At 42.3% G+C, this 17,033-nt stretch overlaps 1 protein-coding gene and 1 long non-coding RNA gene across 4 annotated transcripts in view; one reads left to right on the top strand and one right to left on the bottom strand.

Moving 5' to 3' along the window:
• Positions 1-17,033, top strand: part of MID1 (midline 1) — a 333,537-nt gene that overhangs the window by 62,829 nt on the left and 253,675 nt on the right. For 2 of the 3 annotated variants that reach the window (XM_072956833.1, XM_072956827.1), the window contains exon 2: positions 3,142-3,258. The exons of the other annotated variant lie outside the window; for it this stretch is intronic. In XM_072956833.1, the coding sequence (XP_072812934.1) occupies positions 3,204-3,258 (55 nt within the window). In that variant the 5' untranslated portion in view covers positions 3,142-3,203. The remainder of the gene's footprint in view (positions 1-3,141; positions 3,259-17,033) is intronic. 3 annotated transcript variants of the gene reach the window in all.
• LOC140692060 (uncharacterized) lies at positions 12,791-15,386 on the bottom strand. Its single transcript, XR_012067644.1, has 2 exons — positions 15,200-15,386; positions 12,791-12,979 (listed from the first exon to the last, which is right to left on the bottom strand). It is a non-coding gene; the product is annotated as an uncharacterized lncRNA (long non-coding RNA).

Here is a 17,033-nt window from a genome sequence, read left to right as displayed (position 1 = left end):
GAAGACACGCAGTAAAAAATTAAAAGAAGGAAAAGCTCATGGGCTACAAATAATGACTCAAGTATAAATAGACTTTCTCTTGCACATTGTACTGAGTGAAAATAATAGCTAGCATTGATTGTTCTACCGTATGCTGGGGAAATTACATACTTTACCCATTAACTCCTACTCTTCAAGGTAAGGATGATAGTCCCTCCTTTACAGATGAACAAACTGAGGCTCTGAAAGAAAACTTTCCCTCTGAATGAGTATAGAGCCGTCCGACTCAAAAGCCGATCTGTTTCTTTTAGGATTCTCTTAAGATTATATTGAGTGGCATTATTGTATTGTTATATCACATTTAAAAATAAGTTAATCAAGTGGACCACTACCAATTAGTGCTGTGAACCAAACCTGCCTGATAGTGATTTGATAATGTATCAGTTAGTTCATACCATGTAACAAACCACCCCCACATGTACTGGCTTAGGGCAGTTATGATTTATTATGTCTCCCATGTCTGCTGATGAGCTGGGTGGTGGATTATCTGCTCCTGGCTTTGGGAGAGCTCTGCCGCAAGCACCTCTCATTCCTCTTTTGGGACCAGCAGCCAAGCCCAGACATATTCTCCTGGCAGTCACAGTTGCAAGAGAACAAGTAGAAACACGCAAGGCCTCTTGAATCCTGGGTTTAGGACTGGCACACAGTCCCTTCCACCTCATTCCATGGGCCAAAACAGGTCATGTGACCCAGTCAAGAGGCAGAGAAACATGACATTGTAAGCTGACTATACTTCAACAACAACAACAGAAAGACCAATGTCAAAAAAAAAAAAAGAGTCTACCCTCCCCACAGTGTACTATGGCCAAGGGCCGGGATCCAGGGAAAGGTGAAGGATCAGAGCCAATCTTTCCCTCATAGATTGCTAAAAATTAAAAGGACTTTATTCCAAATGTTATAAGTTGGGATTATCTGAAAGCCAGACCCAGAATTATGCTTATTTTCTATTGTAATTATCCTGTAAACAAAGAGGCAGTCAACTAGTGTTCCCCATTGAGACCTCATGACAGGAACATCTGAGGTGCATGTGGAGGATCCCAGACACACAACCTCACAGAGTTCCTTGGCCCTTTTTCAACCACATGAGTCCTATTTTATACTAAACTCTGTCCCGAGAGTGGCCAGCACTTCAGTGTCCTTGGTTAAAGAAGAAGACCCTGGCGGTGCCTGGTAGAGCACATTATCGCTGATTAAATAAATAGGTCTTTACCAGTTAAGAAAAGCAGCATCTTCTTCACCCATAGGAGATTCAAAAGTGTGTGTGTGTGTGTGTGTGTGTATATGCATGCACCCCAGAGGGAAGGAGACAAAAAGAAACAAAAGAACAAGAATGGAATGCAGGATCCACATAATTAGGCTCTTGTAACAGTTTACTTAAATGTCCTAGTCTACGTTTGGTGAAAGGACTTTGGTAACGGTAAGGATTTCCTTACTGTTAGTTGTGTGAGCAAGAGCTGATGGTGGATGCCAGCCATGTGGTAAGATAACTTCCTGCCGTTCTTGAGTCCTTATATAGTCATTAATAGAAAATAAAAGTGATGATGAAGCTTGGACTGTTAGTTTCAAGGCAGGAAGTATTGATTGATGTGAGTAGTCTTTAGAGCCTCATGCTGGAAGAGCAGACAATTCTGGACTTTTCCCAGGGATGAACAGAAGTTTAGGACAGCCTGGTTTTTTCCCAGATGAGTCCAGTTTTCTTTTTTGTTTTTGTTTTGTTTTTTGACAAGATGAAGACAACTTTATATTACCATTCCCCCTCCCAAGTAATACAGTCGCAAAAGCCCGTGAGATGTTTATAGGGATAGTCTAAAAAGGTAATGTAAATTTTTCAGTTGTCTTGTCTACCTGAGGTGTGCCCAAGAAAATAAAAGTCATTTTACAGTTTCAGAATGGAGAATGTAAATATTATGTTCTTCTCATATCTTTAGGGAGAGGGGGACTTAACTAGGTAAGCCAGTAAAAGGATGAAAAGAGAAGGGTGAGCAGTGTTAACAGTGACCGTGGTGGAGATGGTGCCATTGTAGATTAATGAAAGCATGTGCGTGTTTCTCCGAATGAGCCTTCCCCTGCACTTGAGTCTCCAGGACTCACATCCCTGTCATGTGCTGAGCCTTGATCTGTCATGGGTGTTGTTGGTGGTTGACTTGATGTAAAGGGTTCAACTCGGAAAACAGATTGGTTTGGAAAAGTGCTTCCCAGAATGGCGTGCATCCTGCGCCGGCGAGGCTGTGCATTCTGGAAGGGGAGGACCGTCAGAGCCGGCACAGCAACACCATGAGGGAGCGCGTTAGAGGGGACCAGTGTCCTTGGGGGTCAGCTGTCAAGTCCAGCCCAGATTCCAATTGGGCCTACTTTTTTTTTTAGTTAAACTATCATTGATTTACAATGTTTCGGGTATACAGCAAAGTGATTCAGTTACATACACATATATATTCTTTTCCAGATTCTTTTTCACTATAGGTTATTACAACATATTGAATATAATTCCCTGTGCTATACAGTAGGTCCTTGTTGTTTATGTATTTTATATAGTAGTGTATATCTGTTAATCCCAAATTCCTAATTTATCCCTCCCTACCCCCTACTTTCCCCTTTGACACCATAAATTTGTTTTCTATGTCTCTGAATCTCTTTCTGTTTTGTAAATAAGTTCATTTGTATCTTTTTTTTAAGATTCCACGTATAAGTGATATCATATGATACTTGTCCTTCTCTGTCTGACTTACTTCACTTAGTATGACAACCATCCATGTTGATGCAAATGGCATTATTTCATTCTTTTTAATGGCTGAGTAGTATTCCTCTGTGTGTGTATCAAATCTTTTTTATCCATTCTTCCGTTGATAGCATTTAGGTTACTTCTATATCTTGGCTACTGTAAATAGTGCTGCTATGAACGTTGGGGTGCATGTGGGACTGCTGGATCATATGGTATCTCTAATAAGTTTTTTAGTGGCTGCTCCAATTGACATTCCCACCAACACTGCCATTGGGCCTTCTCTTGCCTAATATATCTGGCAGCTGAGTTCACTTGCCTAGAATAGTTTTTATATCTGTCTTTAAGTTGCACTTTACCAACCCCCTGGACACTTCTTTTGCTAGAGGACTGAATGCGGCGGTGGCCCTGAAGAGGGGAGTTCAAAACAGAAACTTGTGCAACTGAAATGAGTGCAGAGAGTCACGCATCAAGCGGACAACACCTCGAAGTCCGTGACAAAGGTGACTAAGGAGAAACTGGGGACAGGGCGGGGCAGTGGAAAGCAAGGTGAAGGCACTCTCTGGAGCAGGTAGACCGCACAGGCACTCCCAGGGCAGCAGATAAAGGAAGGTGGCTTCACAGAGGGGAAGACAGTGACTTGGGTTATCTTGCCAGTGGGTGTAATTCACCAGAAGCCTTCCTTATCCCATGTCGCCTCAGAAATCAGATTTGACGTGTCTGTATTTTCAGTCCCTTCACACTGCAAGAGAAGGTTCTGAAAATCAGTAAAGCCCCTTCCCCACATCCTAGAGGCACCACATGCGGGTTGAGGGTCCCCACTCAGTCTCCCCCTAGTATTCAACTGCAGCACAAAATGGAGCAAGAGCGCTTAGGTGGAATGTTTCAGAGGCTCACTCCGTGGGGACGTCTTGTCACCTACCTCCACGGTGAAATTACTAGAGAAATTGCATGATTTCAGCCACCTTCTTCAGTGCACAATTAGAATAATGTGCATTTCTGTTGTCCACATCCCTTGAAAATGGAGTATTGACTATCTGGGAGCTTCTGAGAAAGAAACGAGTGCTTTACAGGAGGGAAGATGCAAAATGGGAAAGGTTATATGTGGGGAACATCTGTAATCACTTGCCTGCCAGTGCAAAATTAATTAACTGTGTACAGATTTTAAATGGTTCACTTCATCTGCTTGTTGTATAGATGTAATTTGTGATTTGCATTCTTTAAATTTTTGCAGCTTTTCTTAAAGCTTGAGAAACAAAATGTTAAATCTATTTTAATTACATTTGGAGGAGAGTAACATAGGAAAAAGTACTGTTAAAGATTGTTTTCAAGTAGACGTAGAGCCATTTGGAGACCTAGCAAAATTCTGTCAGTGGCCTGTAGATTCAGATGAGAGTTAAGAGAATAAATAAATCAATTTAGAACAAAGAAGCCTTGTATCTTGACTTGATAAACTGGTCTTTAATGTAAAATATAAAGTGAATTATGAGAGTAATTGATGTACATTAGTATGGTTTAAAAGCATTAATTACCAGGATGCATAACTTTTTGAGTTGCCCTCAAATCTATATATAAATTCTTACTTTTCTTTCTGATACATAATAAATTAGCCAAAATAGAAAAGCTGATTTATCAATAATCACATTGTTCTGAAGAGCAGGCTTGAGTAGAACATTTATTTCTTTATTTTGATAGAGTTCCATTTTCTGCTGAAAAGTAAAATTCAGTATAAGAATATCCAGGTTAAACTCCATAATACTTTTCTTTAAAAAGAAAGAATTCGAATGTAACATTTCAGTCATTACAAAGTTCTTTTCTAATGAGGTGGTTTCAGAAATACTTAATTTAACCCCAAAATGACTTACAAAAATTCCCCCACACTTTTTGCGACCGCATGCATCAGCCTCAACAATTACAGGAATTACGCTTTTAGCTTTTATGACTGAGACAACTTTTTTTTTCAAGTTCCATCCCATTGATCTTGCATACGGAGATCATTTAAACCCCTTTTTGGAAAAAATTTTAATTTTTGTCAGTATTTTCCCAATGGTACTGCTAGAAACGTCAGGCTTTGTCACCGCTTTCATCTGCAGGTGATAGATGCCTACACCATACTTTCTGTGGTTCAATAAAAGAGCATCATTTTCATCCATCAGTTTAGTAATCCATTTTCAACCAAACTAAGTTGTGCTCATGCAGCGCACTAACCCCAGGTGTGATCTGGGTACCAGCAGCCTCAGCAGCACTGGACATTTGTTAGAAATGCAGGTTCCCAGGCCCTACCCAGACTTGCTGAGTTGAGAACTCGAGGTAGAACCTAGCAGTCCGTCTTGGCAAGCCCTCCAGGTGAAGCTGACTCATGCTCACGTTTCAGGGTCACCACGCTAGGGTCTCTGGGTACATGCAGAAGGCAGTGAAAATGTTATGAATGAGACTGAAGGCTCCAGGTATCTGTGGCAAAGAGATGATTTTCAGCTAGGGAGCTTCAGGGAGAAAGTGGTTTTTAAACAAGATGGGAGGCCTCCAATTGCGGAGGACACCAGAGAGCTAAGGTGACAGTGCGATTTGGATCCAGTCCCCTGGGAAGTTGGAGGCATCCTTTCCAAGTAAATTGGGCCCCCTCGCCCTTTTGACTTCATCTGAGAGTCCGTATCTGCCACCCATCCTTTCAGCGAGTAACAGGAAGGCTGGACTCGACACTTGATGAATTCCTTTTCCCTTCAAAGTGTGTGTGTTTTCTTCCTGGGGGAGGACACATTCCCACAACCGCACGCTACATTGTTTTCACATCCTTTCTTTCTCTATGTGTTTGAGTGTGTGTGTATCTCCCCCTTCTGATGTCTCCATAAATGACTGGACACAGAGCCTTGACCCGAGCTTGTGTGTGTGATTTCACGTGCTAGGAATGTCCGGGATCGTAGGCTCCTCGTCTGCGAAGGGAGGGAGTTGGACCGGGGGCTCCCAGAGGCCCTCGCTGTAAGTCCACATACCCTAGTGTTTTCACTTGTCTGCCTTTGTTCACTAGATGATTTAGCATTTTAATTAGATACAATCAATCTTAATACTCTATCCAAAATGTTCCTCCCAGAATTAAAAGCTCCTCGTGAGATTTCTGTTTTGCTCTACACATGCAATGTCCTGATTTTTTATTTCACAGCTCGCTCGTAAATGATTACATTACACTTATCATCAGATAATCTGAAAAACTTGTTTGAAAACACTTGCATAAATAAATAGCATGGGATTTTTTTTCTTTCCAAAGTAGCTTAATTTATACACACTATAGAAATTTTCTGTGTTGTAAATGGCTGTTTGCTGTATGCTTTTTAAAAAATTCTTACTTTTTATTGAAGTGTAGTTGATTTACAATGTTAGTTTCAGGAGTACAGCAAAGTGATTTAGTTATACATATACATATATATTTTTTTCAGATTCTTTTCCATTACAGCTCATTACAAGAAATTAAATATAGTTCCCTGTGCTATATAGTAGGTCCTTGTTATCTATTTCATATATAGTAATGTGTATCTGTATGCTTTTAATTTTGCTTCTCTGTATGAGACTGTATTTGTGCATGTGTACATAAATAGAGAAAAGGTTATCTCCTTGGTATCTTTTTCATTTCTTTATTTTTCAAGTTTTTTTTTTAACGGAGGTGCTGGGGATTCAACCCATGACCTCATACATGCTAAGCACACGCTCTACCACTGAGCTATACCCCTCTCCTCCTTGTTCATTTCTTAAGGTGGTGTCATGTCACCAAGAAAATTAGTGACAGACTGACATCACAGAGTGGAATTCTATTCATTAGAAACTATTTACAAAGTACACCTTCTTTTTCTGCTTCCTCGTAGTAAGTTTGGGTGTGTGGGCGTGCGAACATGGGAAAGTATTTAGCAACAGAGAAGAAAAACAAACCCTGTTCCCTTTTCACCAGCTGTCCCACCCCAAGTTTGTCCTTGACCTTCTTTACTTCAGTGGGTCACCTCTGCCATTCCAAAATTTCTGGAACTTCATTTCTCTGAAAATTATAACGAGATGTACTCACGACGTGCTCCTAAGCATCCGCTGGTAAATTGCTGACATTCTCTCCCGCTGAACTCGGCTGGCTCGCTCCATATTTATTAGTTCATCTGAAATTCTATAGCTGCCACCTGAGCTTTTATGCTGTCGATAAGGACCCCTGGCTTAGGGGTTGGTGAGATTCTGGTTTCGCCAGGCTCTTTTTCCAAATGTCTTTGCTAAGAAACAGATAAATCTGTTCTTTTTCTCCTGCTCCCTCTGAAATGACAGGTAACTCCTCTTGCTTCATGAAAGTATCGTTTGACGTTTAGTTTGTGGGTTTTAAAAATTCATTCTTCCCTGCTCGTTGCCCGGTTAGTTACTATCTCCCATCAGCAACTCTTTAAAAAAATCTGTACACTGGACAATAGAAATGATTTAATATGTTTCATTTTTTTCTACTTTTTAGTACTGTTTCAGGGAGGGAAGTCGATTTTTGTTTTCTACAATCTTCTCTTTGAATCCCTTTTACTGCTCTGTAGCTTAATAGAGGACATATTTGGATTTGCGTTGCTTTTTGCTTCTTGTTCCAAAGCATTTCTATTTAAATCTTCAATCCACAAACAAACATCAACCACTTTATAACCAGCTGAACAAGATTCACACTAGCATTTCCGTGCTTATCCTCTTATATAAATGTCACTTTAGCATAGCTTTCTCAAACTTTTCCTACAAGTTCTCCGGCATTGCTCTCTGGGTATGAGAAACAGCCTGGTTTTTTTTGTTGTTGTTGTTGTTTTTTAAGTCACATATCTTAGAATCAAACTTACAAGAAAAAAATTATTTAGGATAATGTAAAACTCAACATTTTCAAATATTAAGCCAACATCTTTGAATTTGGATACCTAGGTAATAGTAAAAATAAGAATTACGTTTGATGTATTTTACCACTGAATAATTACTGTTTTTGAATAATGAGACTTTTCATTTGCGATGATGTGAACTTTCCAAGGGAAATGTTCCCTAGATCTGAGACTGATCGTGGAGATTACAGGGTCAATAGAAAATGGCCTTCTGGTCCCACAGGTCAGGCTAATCACATCGGCTCCATCACACAGCATATCTCATTCGGGAAACAAATACGTGATCGAGCAGAGGGAGAGTTTATTCATCTCAGCCCCTCTCTGGGAATTACTTGTTTGAAAAGATAAAATTCCATTTCAGGGGGTCTTATGAGATAAAATGCAAATAGAAAAACTCTCTTCATTGCTTCAACAGTTTATTTGTGTTAAGGTTATTTATAAAAGATTTGGTGAGGGGGGCTAAAAATATCACAGAGTTCGTTTTTTAGTAAGAAAAGCTGAAATTTGAACTGACTACTCTTAAAGACATGCTGTATATTTTATCTCTAATGATGCTTCAGGTAGCAGCAGCCGGCTAGCAGATGGCAACAAAATTATCTTGTCTCTTCTTTTCTAATAAGACATTCCATGTAAATAGATGTCAGAAACCTCACCTGGTACAAAAATGTCTTGAGTTCAACAATATCTCTCCTTAGGAATTTAGCACTCAGGCCCATATTTCACTTGCCTTCATAAGATTAAAAAAAAAAAAAACTGCTCTGCTCAGTTCTTCCAAACTTTTGACAACTTCGCTATCTCTTTCAAACATTCTCCATCTACTTATTCACATCAAGCTAACACTATACTGTTTGTACAGCTTTGGGGGAGATTTACAACAGATCTGAAAAGGATTTGAATTTCTTACTTGGACATTTGACAACTCCTACTAAGAATATATTTTCCAGGTTATGTGGCTTTAGTAGCCCAAAGCTTTTTCAAAGGGCTTTTGCTTAGTCAAAATTAATAGCTTCTTTTCATCTTTTTATAATTGTGATTCTTAAAAGGAGATTAAGAAAAAATTTCACCATTCTTTTTAGCATCCAGTTTTCCACCTACCAAGAGATACATCCCTATTTCCTAAATGTGGGTATCTTTTGGCCACAATATGAAAATATTTTTAGAACTTTTAAAAAATTTTCCCCAAATTCATTTTCAAACTCCAGGCAAAGAAAAATATTTCAGACTTAGAGGAGTTTTTAGAATTTTTTCAGCCAGACTGTATTGTCCCAACATTTTTATCCTGTGAGATTTTAAACACCTTTCATTTAAAAGTTCTTTTTTAAGTGTGTCCTGAATATGCCTAATGAATAGTCCTTGAAAACAGAGTCACCTTATTTATAAATTCAATTCTCTTTCCATTCATATGAGGAACTTTATCCTTCCTCGGGGCATATATTTAATAACCATTAATGAAATCTGAAATTATATATGAGCACTGAGACCCGAATTTGCTACTCACTTTTTTTTTCCAGTGGAAATTTCATAAGGGTTTTGGCATGGGAACATAGCAGACATTTAAGGCCGATGGAATAATACAGTTGGCCACAGTGGCTCCGAAGGAATCATAACAGTTTATAATCAATAATTTGCTTACTGGGGAATACAGTCTTTTCCGCCAAACCAGCACAGAGCACCCCGTTCACCCTCCCAGCCAGCCGACTGCCGCCTCCATTCTGCGATTGCATTAATCCCACGGATGTTACACATGGAAGTTGGGAGCTCAGTGCTTATTCCTTTTGTCTTTTAAGATTTCTGTTTCCACCCGCCCCATCCCACCACATGCCCTATTCCCATTTCCCCTTAATACCGCAAAAGCCATTTGAGCAAACCGAGGCAACAGGGGCCAGATTCGGAAGGCGGCTGCAAAAGGGGGTGGGACTTACAGAGGAGGCAGGGCCATTCTCACTGGTTCTAGATCAGAGACTACCAGACGAAAGGGAAACCGGGTTGGAGCGCGGGTAGGGGCAGGGCCTTTGGAAGTTGAGAGGCATTTTGATTGGGCATGATAGAGTGAAGTACTCGCAGGGTCTACTTTTGAACCAAAAATGAAGAAAGCTGTAGTGGACTCTAGACTCCATGGTGAGTGTAGCAAGACAAAGGCAAAAAAATCATGTCCTCATCTGATGGGCTAAGCTATAGAAAAATGTCCCCGCTTGGGTGCCAGTTTTCCTGCAGAGGGTAGAGAAATCTGGGTACCCAGGAGGCCAGGGAGGAAGGGGCCTGGATAATTGGCCCCCATCTGCTCTTGCAAGTTTCTAGGTGGAGGGACTATTTGGAAAGCAAGTTGACAATGCTGTCTGTCAGTTAGATAACCTTGCATTTTCCCATCTGCTCCTGTCAACAGCTCTGTGACTCAGGTATTATGATTATTCCCTTTCTAGCTGCCCACCTGAGGCACAGGGACTCTGGATAAGTTGCCCAACTTCCCATATTTTGTAAGAGGCAGGTAGGATTTAAAGGAAGTAGGCAGGGTGGCTGGAGAATTTCCACTCTTGGTCCCTGCACTATACTCCTTACATTGGCATTTTTAGGGAAAAGAAGGCTATTTCCAAACTGCTGCCCTGGGGCCAAAGTCCTTTGTGAGAGGACTCAGGGAAAGAAGTGGCCCCTGGGCAGAGAGCTGGATGTTTCTTCTGAAGCCTCGGGAGAGAACAGAGAAGACAAATGCTGCCATTTGATCAACTTCGGGGCCTGAAATTCCCTTTTTATTTCAGGCAATAAAGACCCTGGTTTTAAATGAGAAAATAATCTGAGCGAAATCCTGCATTGGCATTGAATAGTTTTCTGATGGAGTGACATCCTCACAGGCAGGCATGACTATGATAACTAAGGATGCAACCCAGTGCCCACCACCCACTTGGAATCACAGGCATTTCCCTCAACAAACATGCCTTCCCAAATATGCTTCTAAATACAGACTCACACTTCCTCAGCTGTCTTGGATAATACTAGTCAGGCCAACAACAAATGCAGGTCTGTAATTTCAAATCTTCATGGTCAGTAAGTCTAAAGATGGCCTTGGATTTGAGAATGGTGCTGGGTGACTCCGCAACCGGACCCTGACATTGATGGCCATGAAGTTATGATGGTGGCTTAGAAGCAGGGGTAGGTAGTAGCTGGTTGAGACCCAGAGTGATCTACAGGAGACGCAGAAACAGCCAGCGCCAGGAGACTCACACAGGTGCTTGCTAAAAATGGAGATTCTCAGGCATCTCCTCAGGTCAGTAGTGTCTGAATCTCTGGTATGCGATCTGGAAATATGTATTTGTAAATAGCGAGTCAGATGCTCAACCTGCTTCAGGAACCGATGAGGAGAATGTTGCTCCGGAAGAGCAAAATAGCCAGTTAATCTTCAATCATCTCTTTCTTCCCCTTGGTTTGGTCATCCTTGTTCCAAACAACACTGCTGTTCTTTCTTCAAGGTCAGTGCAAACTGTAATGTGCACTCATATCATCGTGTTAAAGTGCAGACACTGACTTAGCAGGTCTGAGGGTGGAGCATTTCTACCAAGTTACCTGGAGATGCTAACACTGCAGGTTCAGGGACCGCACTGTGAGTAGCGAGGTCCTGGTCTACCCTTTCTGGTGATGACATCTCTGCTTGGACCATTTGTGCCTTCCTGTTCCACAGAATGTTGGCAATTTATCAGTGCTCTGTGGAGACACAGCTCTTTTGGATCTAATCGAACATTGAAGAAGAGGATGGGAAAATGGTGGACTATTAGCACAGGCATTTCTGGCAGGGGAGATGGGTGAAACACTCTACATTACCTAGTGTGGCTATGCATGAGGATAGGGTTAGAACCTTCCAGAAATAATCTGCTCTGCATGAATGAAAAATATGCATGACCCCAGAGCTGACTGCAGAGGAGTGGTAGAAAGAAGGGACCCTTGCAATAGCAGCAGCAAAGACTACCTTGCCTTGTGACAGCACCAGAATGTGCCTCCCACCCTCACCCCCCACGGTACCAACCTGCTCTGTCACAGGTTTCTCTGGAACATTTAATTAATGAGGCTGAAATTACCAGCGGTCAGACCCTCGCTTATCTTATAACCCGCCCCCATCTACTGCACAGTGGATGAAACCATTTTTCTTTGAGGTCACATCGCATACATGTTACACGACCACCAACACATGTATTGATAACCTTGAAATTGGTTTTATATCTCCCTAAACCCTCCTTTGTTTTCCAGTCATTCACCTGATTATAATTAGAGTCCTCCCTAGCTTGTGGGGATGGGTTAATTCATAACAATCAATTGCTCAGGTGCTAACTACCCAACATGATTGTCATTTCATATAAATTAAGAATTGTCTCGATGTTCAGGCATCAGTAACCTATAAACATGCACTTCTCTATAACTCAGACCTCCTTCTGAGCTCTTCTGGATAGATTATACATTGTTCAGGCTAGCAGCCTCCACCAGCGTGCCCTCCGCTTGCTTGTTGTTTAATTTCAGACTTCACAAAGGGCACCTCATCAATCAAAAGTTGAGTTTGCGCATTTAATTGTTTCCTGTCTTATGGGACATGGGAGGGGCTCTGAATTGAACGTGGGCCTGGGACGTTGAAGCCCTGTCCCTGCCGTTGCTGGCTCTGTGTCTCAGCATCATGACAGCCAACTAGATGGGTGGGGGCCAGAGAACAATGGGACTGCTTAGAGAGGGGCCCTGTGAACAGCAAGCAGGGGAGATGCCGGCCAGGTGGGAAAAGCTGGAGCCATTTATCAAAGGAAATATATCCGTCCTGGGGGCAGCAAGACCATGTAAGTTCCTAACAATTTGGGCCACTAGAATCTCATGACCCATCATCATCTCCAGATGACTCAGTGTACCCCAGAAGTTTAAAGAATTGATCCACCTAAAAAAATTTTCCTCTTTTTTCCCCTGTAAGATCGGGCCTAATGTTTGAAGCTTTTGGCTTTGAAAGGGCATGGATATGATGTGAGGAAGTTTCAGAAGGTGTGCGCAGATCTTAAATGCATAAACGTGTCTTCTCATAAAGTCTCACACACTTGGGGTTCAGAGGAGGGAATGCTTCCTGGGTAGCTTCCAAATACACACAGGAGGGAAGTTAAGGCGAGAGAAAGGCTTCCATGAAGTAAGGAGTTTGAGGCCTAGAGAAAAAAAATTTAATACCCACAAACAAATGATTATTTTATTTTCATATTCTGCATATCCCTTGCCTTAATTAGGAAAATGTATATAGCAGTCAAATGAGGTTGCAATTTTTGAAGAGTAGCTCTCCCCTGAAATTCACAAATATTTGAGTTTTGAAGCAGACTGTGAATGTTTTCAAATCCTCTGACTCTTAGATTTCCTAAAAAAAAAACAACAAAAACCTCATATTCCAGCTGCCACTGCACTCTCACTGTCAGGCTAATCCTCCTCAACTCTGTCCTCAACTATTAAGATGGCTCTTCCTTCCTCTAGTTTCCCCTGTCACTTCCATCTTTCACCCTGTCCCCACGTTGACCCCACTAACAGATTGAGCATCTCACTCCCAAGCTCTAAAGTCTTCAGTGGCTCCCTTCATCCACTTAGCTGGTATCAGTGCTAATATATCTTGTGTTCTAACCGCAGTCCTCATTGCCTCCTGGGCTCTTCTCAAGCCTGCTTTGCACCATCCCGCCACCCTTACTCCACAAGTGCATCTCTCTGCTCAGGAACACCTCCCAGCTTTTCTCTGCCTGGTAAACGTCAAAGCTCAGATCAAACATTATCTCTTTTGTGTCTCCTTCCCTGGCCTCCTCCAGGACATAAATCATTGCATCTTCCTCTGGCATTTTATTGCTCTCTTAGTCCTAGTCTCTGGGTCTCTTTCAGTGGATGGACTGAACACCGTCAGAACAACGGTTGTGTTTTATTTCTCTAAGCTCAATGCAGACACACAGAAGATGCTCAGGACATTAATTGATGGACTATATCTTTGCTCCAGCCTTCTTCTTTGCACGTGTAGAAATGGTCATAGTCACAACACCCATTCTCTTGCCCTCTAGGAAAATATTAATAATTATTCCATACATTCTCAAACTCTCTGGAGTTTACACTTGTCAAAGATGGGATCTTCTCAGTAGCGCTGTAAACACAGGGCAAACTCAATTTCCACCGCTTCCTAAAGTGATGCTTAATCTTAAACCTACAGGTGGCAGAATTGGGGCCAGGATCTAGTCTTTGTAATGCTTTTATCCAGCCCTTTTCATTTAGCTGTTTGCGTTTAACTCGGTGAAAACCAGGAACTCTTTGCCACTAAGAATAAGTCCGTCCAGGGGAAGGATAATAGCTCAGAGGTAGAGCACGTGCTTAGCATGCATGAGGTCCTGGGTTCTATCCCCAGTGCCTCCATTAAAAATTTAAAAATAAATAAATCTGTCTGGAGGCTAGAACATCTGGGCATTTGCAGCAGCTTGGTTCAGTGAGTCACATGGTACAATGAGGGTGATCTGTGACAGCAGTGCCACTCCACAGCAGATTGTCACCCTGCAGGCACATCATATCCTCTTTCCTCAGCCTTGAACAGGCCACTTTCCATAGGGTTCAGCTGGCATGTGGGATGAAGCAGCTGTTCCAATGAACTTCTTCACTCAAGCATGCGAAAATATGGATGTAAGCACTCATTAGATACTCTGTCTACATACGTTTTCTTATCTGATCATCACCTAGATCTGTGGGAGGTGGGAACCAGGGTGGTCACAGGGAACTCAGGAGCTAGAGCCACATATTGAGATGATCTGGGGAACTTCTTTCTCCCATCTCTGCGTGTCTGCTTGCCCATGCTGTTCTCTTCCACAGTAGACCAGCTTTATCCATGTGATGGGAAAAGTGACTGCCAGTAGCCCTGCCAGCTTCGCCACTGGAAAGAAAGGGTCTTGCCCTGGACATATGTGAGCCCCATACCCCGGTCTAGCTAAAATCCCATTGGCAGAATTCTGGTCAGCCTTGTTTGAGTCATTGCCCAGATCCTTGGACCAATTACTGGAGGTGAGGTGAGGGTGGTTTTGGAGGGCTTACTTGTAACCCCTACTAGAGCCTATGTTGACTGGGGATTTCCACAAAATAAGGGGGGGGTCCTGTTACTAGAAGAAAGAGGGCAAGTGGTGCTGGGCTGAAGACAAGCCTTCATGGAGGTTATATTCTGATGCTCCTGGTAAACACAGGGGGGACTCCGAGATTTAAGAAGTTCCTATAACTTGCCCCAGGTCACCAGGCGGAAGGATCAGAATTTGAACCCAGATTAGCCCGACCCTAGAGGCTATACTCTGGACTTCTGGGCTCTGCTCATCGTGCGGGTTGCCTAGTACCGTATGTCTGTTTTATGGCTATTTGGAGCTAGTTAGCTCAGGGCTGAAGTCCCTTTTTCCCTTTTCCTGGGGCTGAGCAAGTCAGGAACGTGGGTTGGCTCATTGAGTCCTGATAAAGGAAGTCACAGGGCCCAGGTCTTTCACAGAGCCGTGGGCTACCAGGTGAGCAAGTAGCAGAGTGGGAATCAGTCCTAATCCCAGCCACCTTCATTACCAGGAGAAAATAGCACAAAGCATACCTTTTCCCACAAGGCCCCCGTCGCACAATCTCGGTTGGAGAAGGGCCTCTGGCTTTCATTTCCCTTTCCAGATCTTCTTACATTTTCCCTAACAAGACTGCCTTCCTTTTCATTCTCCCCGCAGCACTGGCCCCTGCTGGGCTGAGAGGCAGAGCTGTCCTGGCTGATGTTATCATAGCTCACACCCCTCTGGCCATTATTAAGTGGCAGCCAGTGTTCAGTCGCCCGTCTCTTAGCAACCGCCATACGTCACGTCCTCGCTTTTCATTGGCGTCTTCCTTCTCCAACCTAGGGGGCAAATTTTGTAAGAAATGAACCCCTGCCTTCTCAGATTTCTAAGCCATGGAAACCAGAAAATTGACAATGATTGCATTTTCAGTCTTTCAAAATGATGACCAATTTCATGGGCCGGGCTAGGGCCAGTGGGGCGGAGAGGGTGAGGGGTTGGGGGGGTCATCAGGGAGCAGCGTCCTATTCTTACATATTGGCAGTGGCTTTGCAAAGCACGTGTGATTTCTAGCATGTGTAAACTCCTCTTAGGGAAGTTGATATCAAGTGCGATTCTTCATAAGATCAAACAAGTCTACTGCATTGTAGGTCACTGAAATGCTAGACATGCATTTAAGCCTCAACATTTCACAACATGAAGACTGCTTTCTTCCCAGTTTCTATCAGTACCGGCCAGTTCTCCTAGCCTATTCCTTTTCATATGGTGTGCACTCGGTATGGTTCTGTTTGGAAGAAGGCCTCCCAGGACAGATGCTTAATTTCTCATAGCCAGCCAACTGCTTGTCCAGATTCCACATGCATGCGAGTAAATAACTCCACCCGCACCCTTGCCCCGCCGCAACCGCCCTAAACCCAGTTGTTAAGATCCTGGAACACAGAGCAAAGACTAGAATTTTTTTCTCTCAGAAAGCTTGGAATCTTGGCTTTCATTTATATTAATCTGGTTTTGTTTGTTTGCTTTTATTTTGCATTTTTAATGCTGCTGTTTCATATTTATCTTTGGCTTACATAGTCTTCGCCCATCATCACCACATCTCCGTCATTTAATCTCATTGTTTTTTGTTCTCAGCTGCAGCCATTCAGGTCATTTCATACCTACATGCATTTGGGAAGCTGCAAAATAGTTTATCAGACACTGTTCCCAGAGCAGATCGTAAAAAATGGTCACCCAGCCCTAGAATCAGCCGCTGTAACGCATCGTGTTCCTTCTAAGCCACAGTGGTATTCTTCTGTCTAGACACAGTCTGTTCTCCAGAACAGATGACTGTAATTGAATATGTCAGCTTGCAGGGAAGACTAGCTTCTAATAAGCTTTTAATTCCGAGTTACAAAATATAGCAAAATGCAAAGACAGTATGTTGTTTAAAGGAAGGCTTTTGGAATGAACGTGTTTGGCTTGGCTCCACTAAGCTGTTGTGTAACCTTTCCCCTGAATATAACCTTGAAAGGACCAGAAAAGTCAAGTTCACCTCATTTGTTTGAATGCCCCCAATAGGCTTATCTGTAGACCAAATATTCAAACACACTCAGTTTTAGTTCATTTGATAGGTTGGAGTTAACGCATTAGTCATAGAGACTGCCAAAGTCAACCAATTGTTCAGTGACCGGAGATTTGAAATGCCACAGGGCCACTTACGTTAAGATGGGGGCATAAAAATCTCATAGACTTGTGAAGAAAATGAGTCTGATGTTTCTACTGAGAGTAATTTGTAATTATTTGAAGAAATCAAGAAGTCAAGGATAAAGTATCTTGCCTCTGGATGTTTAAACCACAAGCAATTTGTCTTTACCATTTGAAGTGTTCTTAAGGTACTAACAAAGAGAA

Source organism: Vicugna pacos, chromosome X (assembly GCF_048564905.1).
Source record: "Vicugna pacos chromosome X, VicPac4, whole genome shotgun sequence".
NCBI lineage: Eukaryota > Metazoa > Chordata > Mammalia > Artiodactyla > Camelidae > Vicugna > Vicugna pacos.
This window is presented reverse-complemented; position numbering and strand designations above follow the sequence as displayed.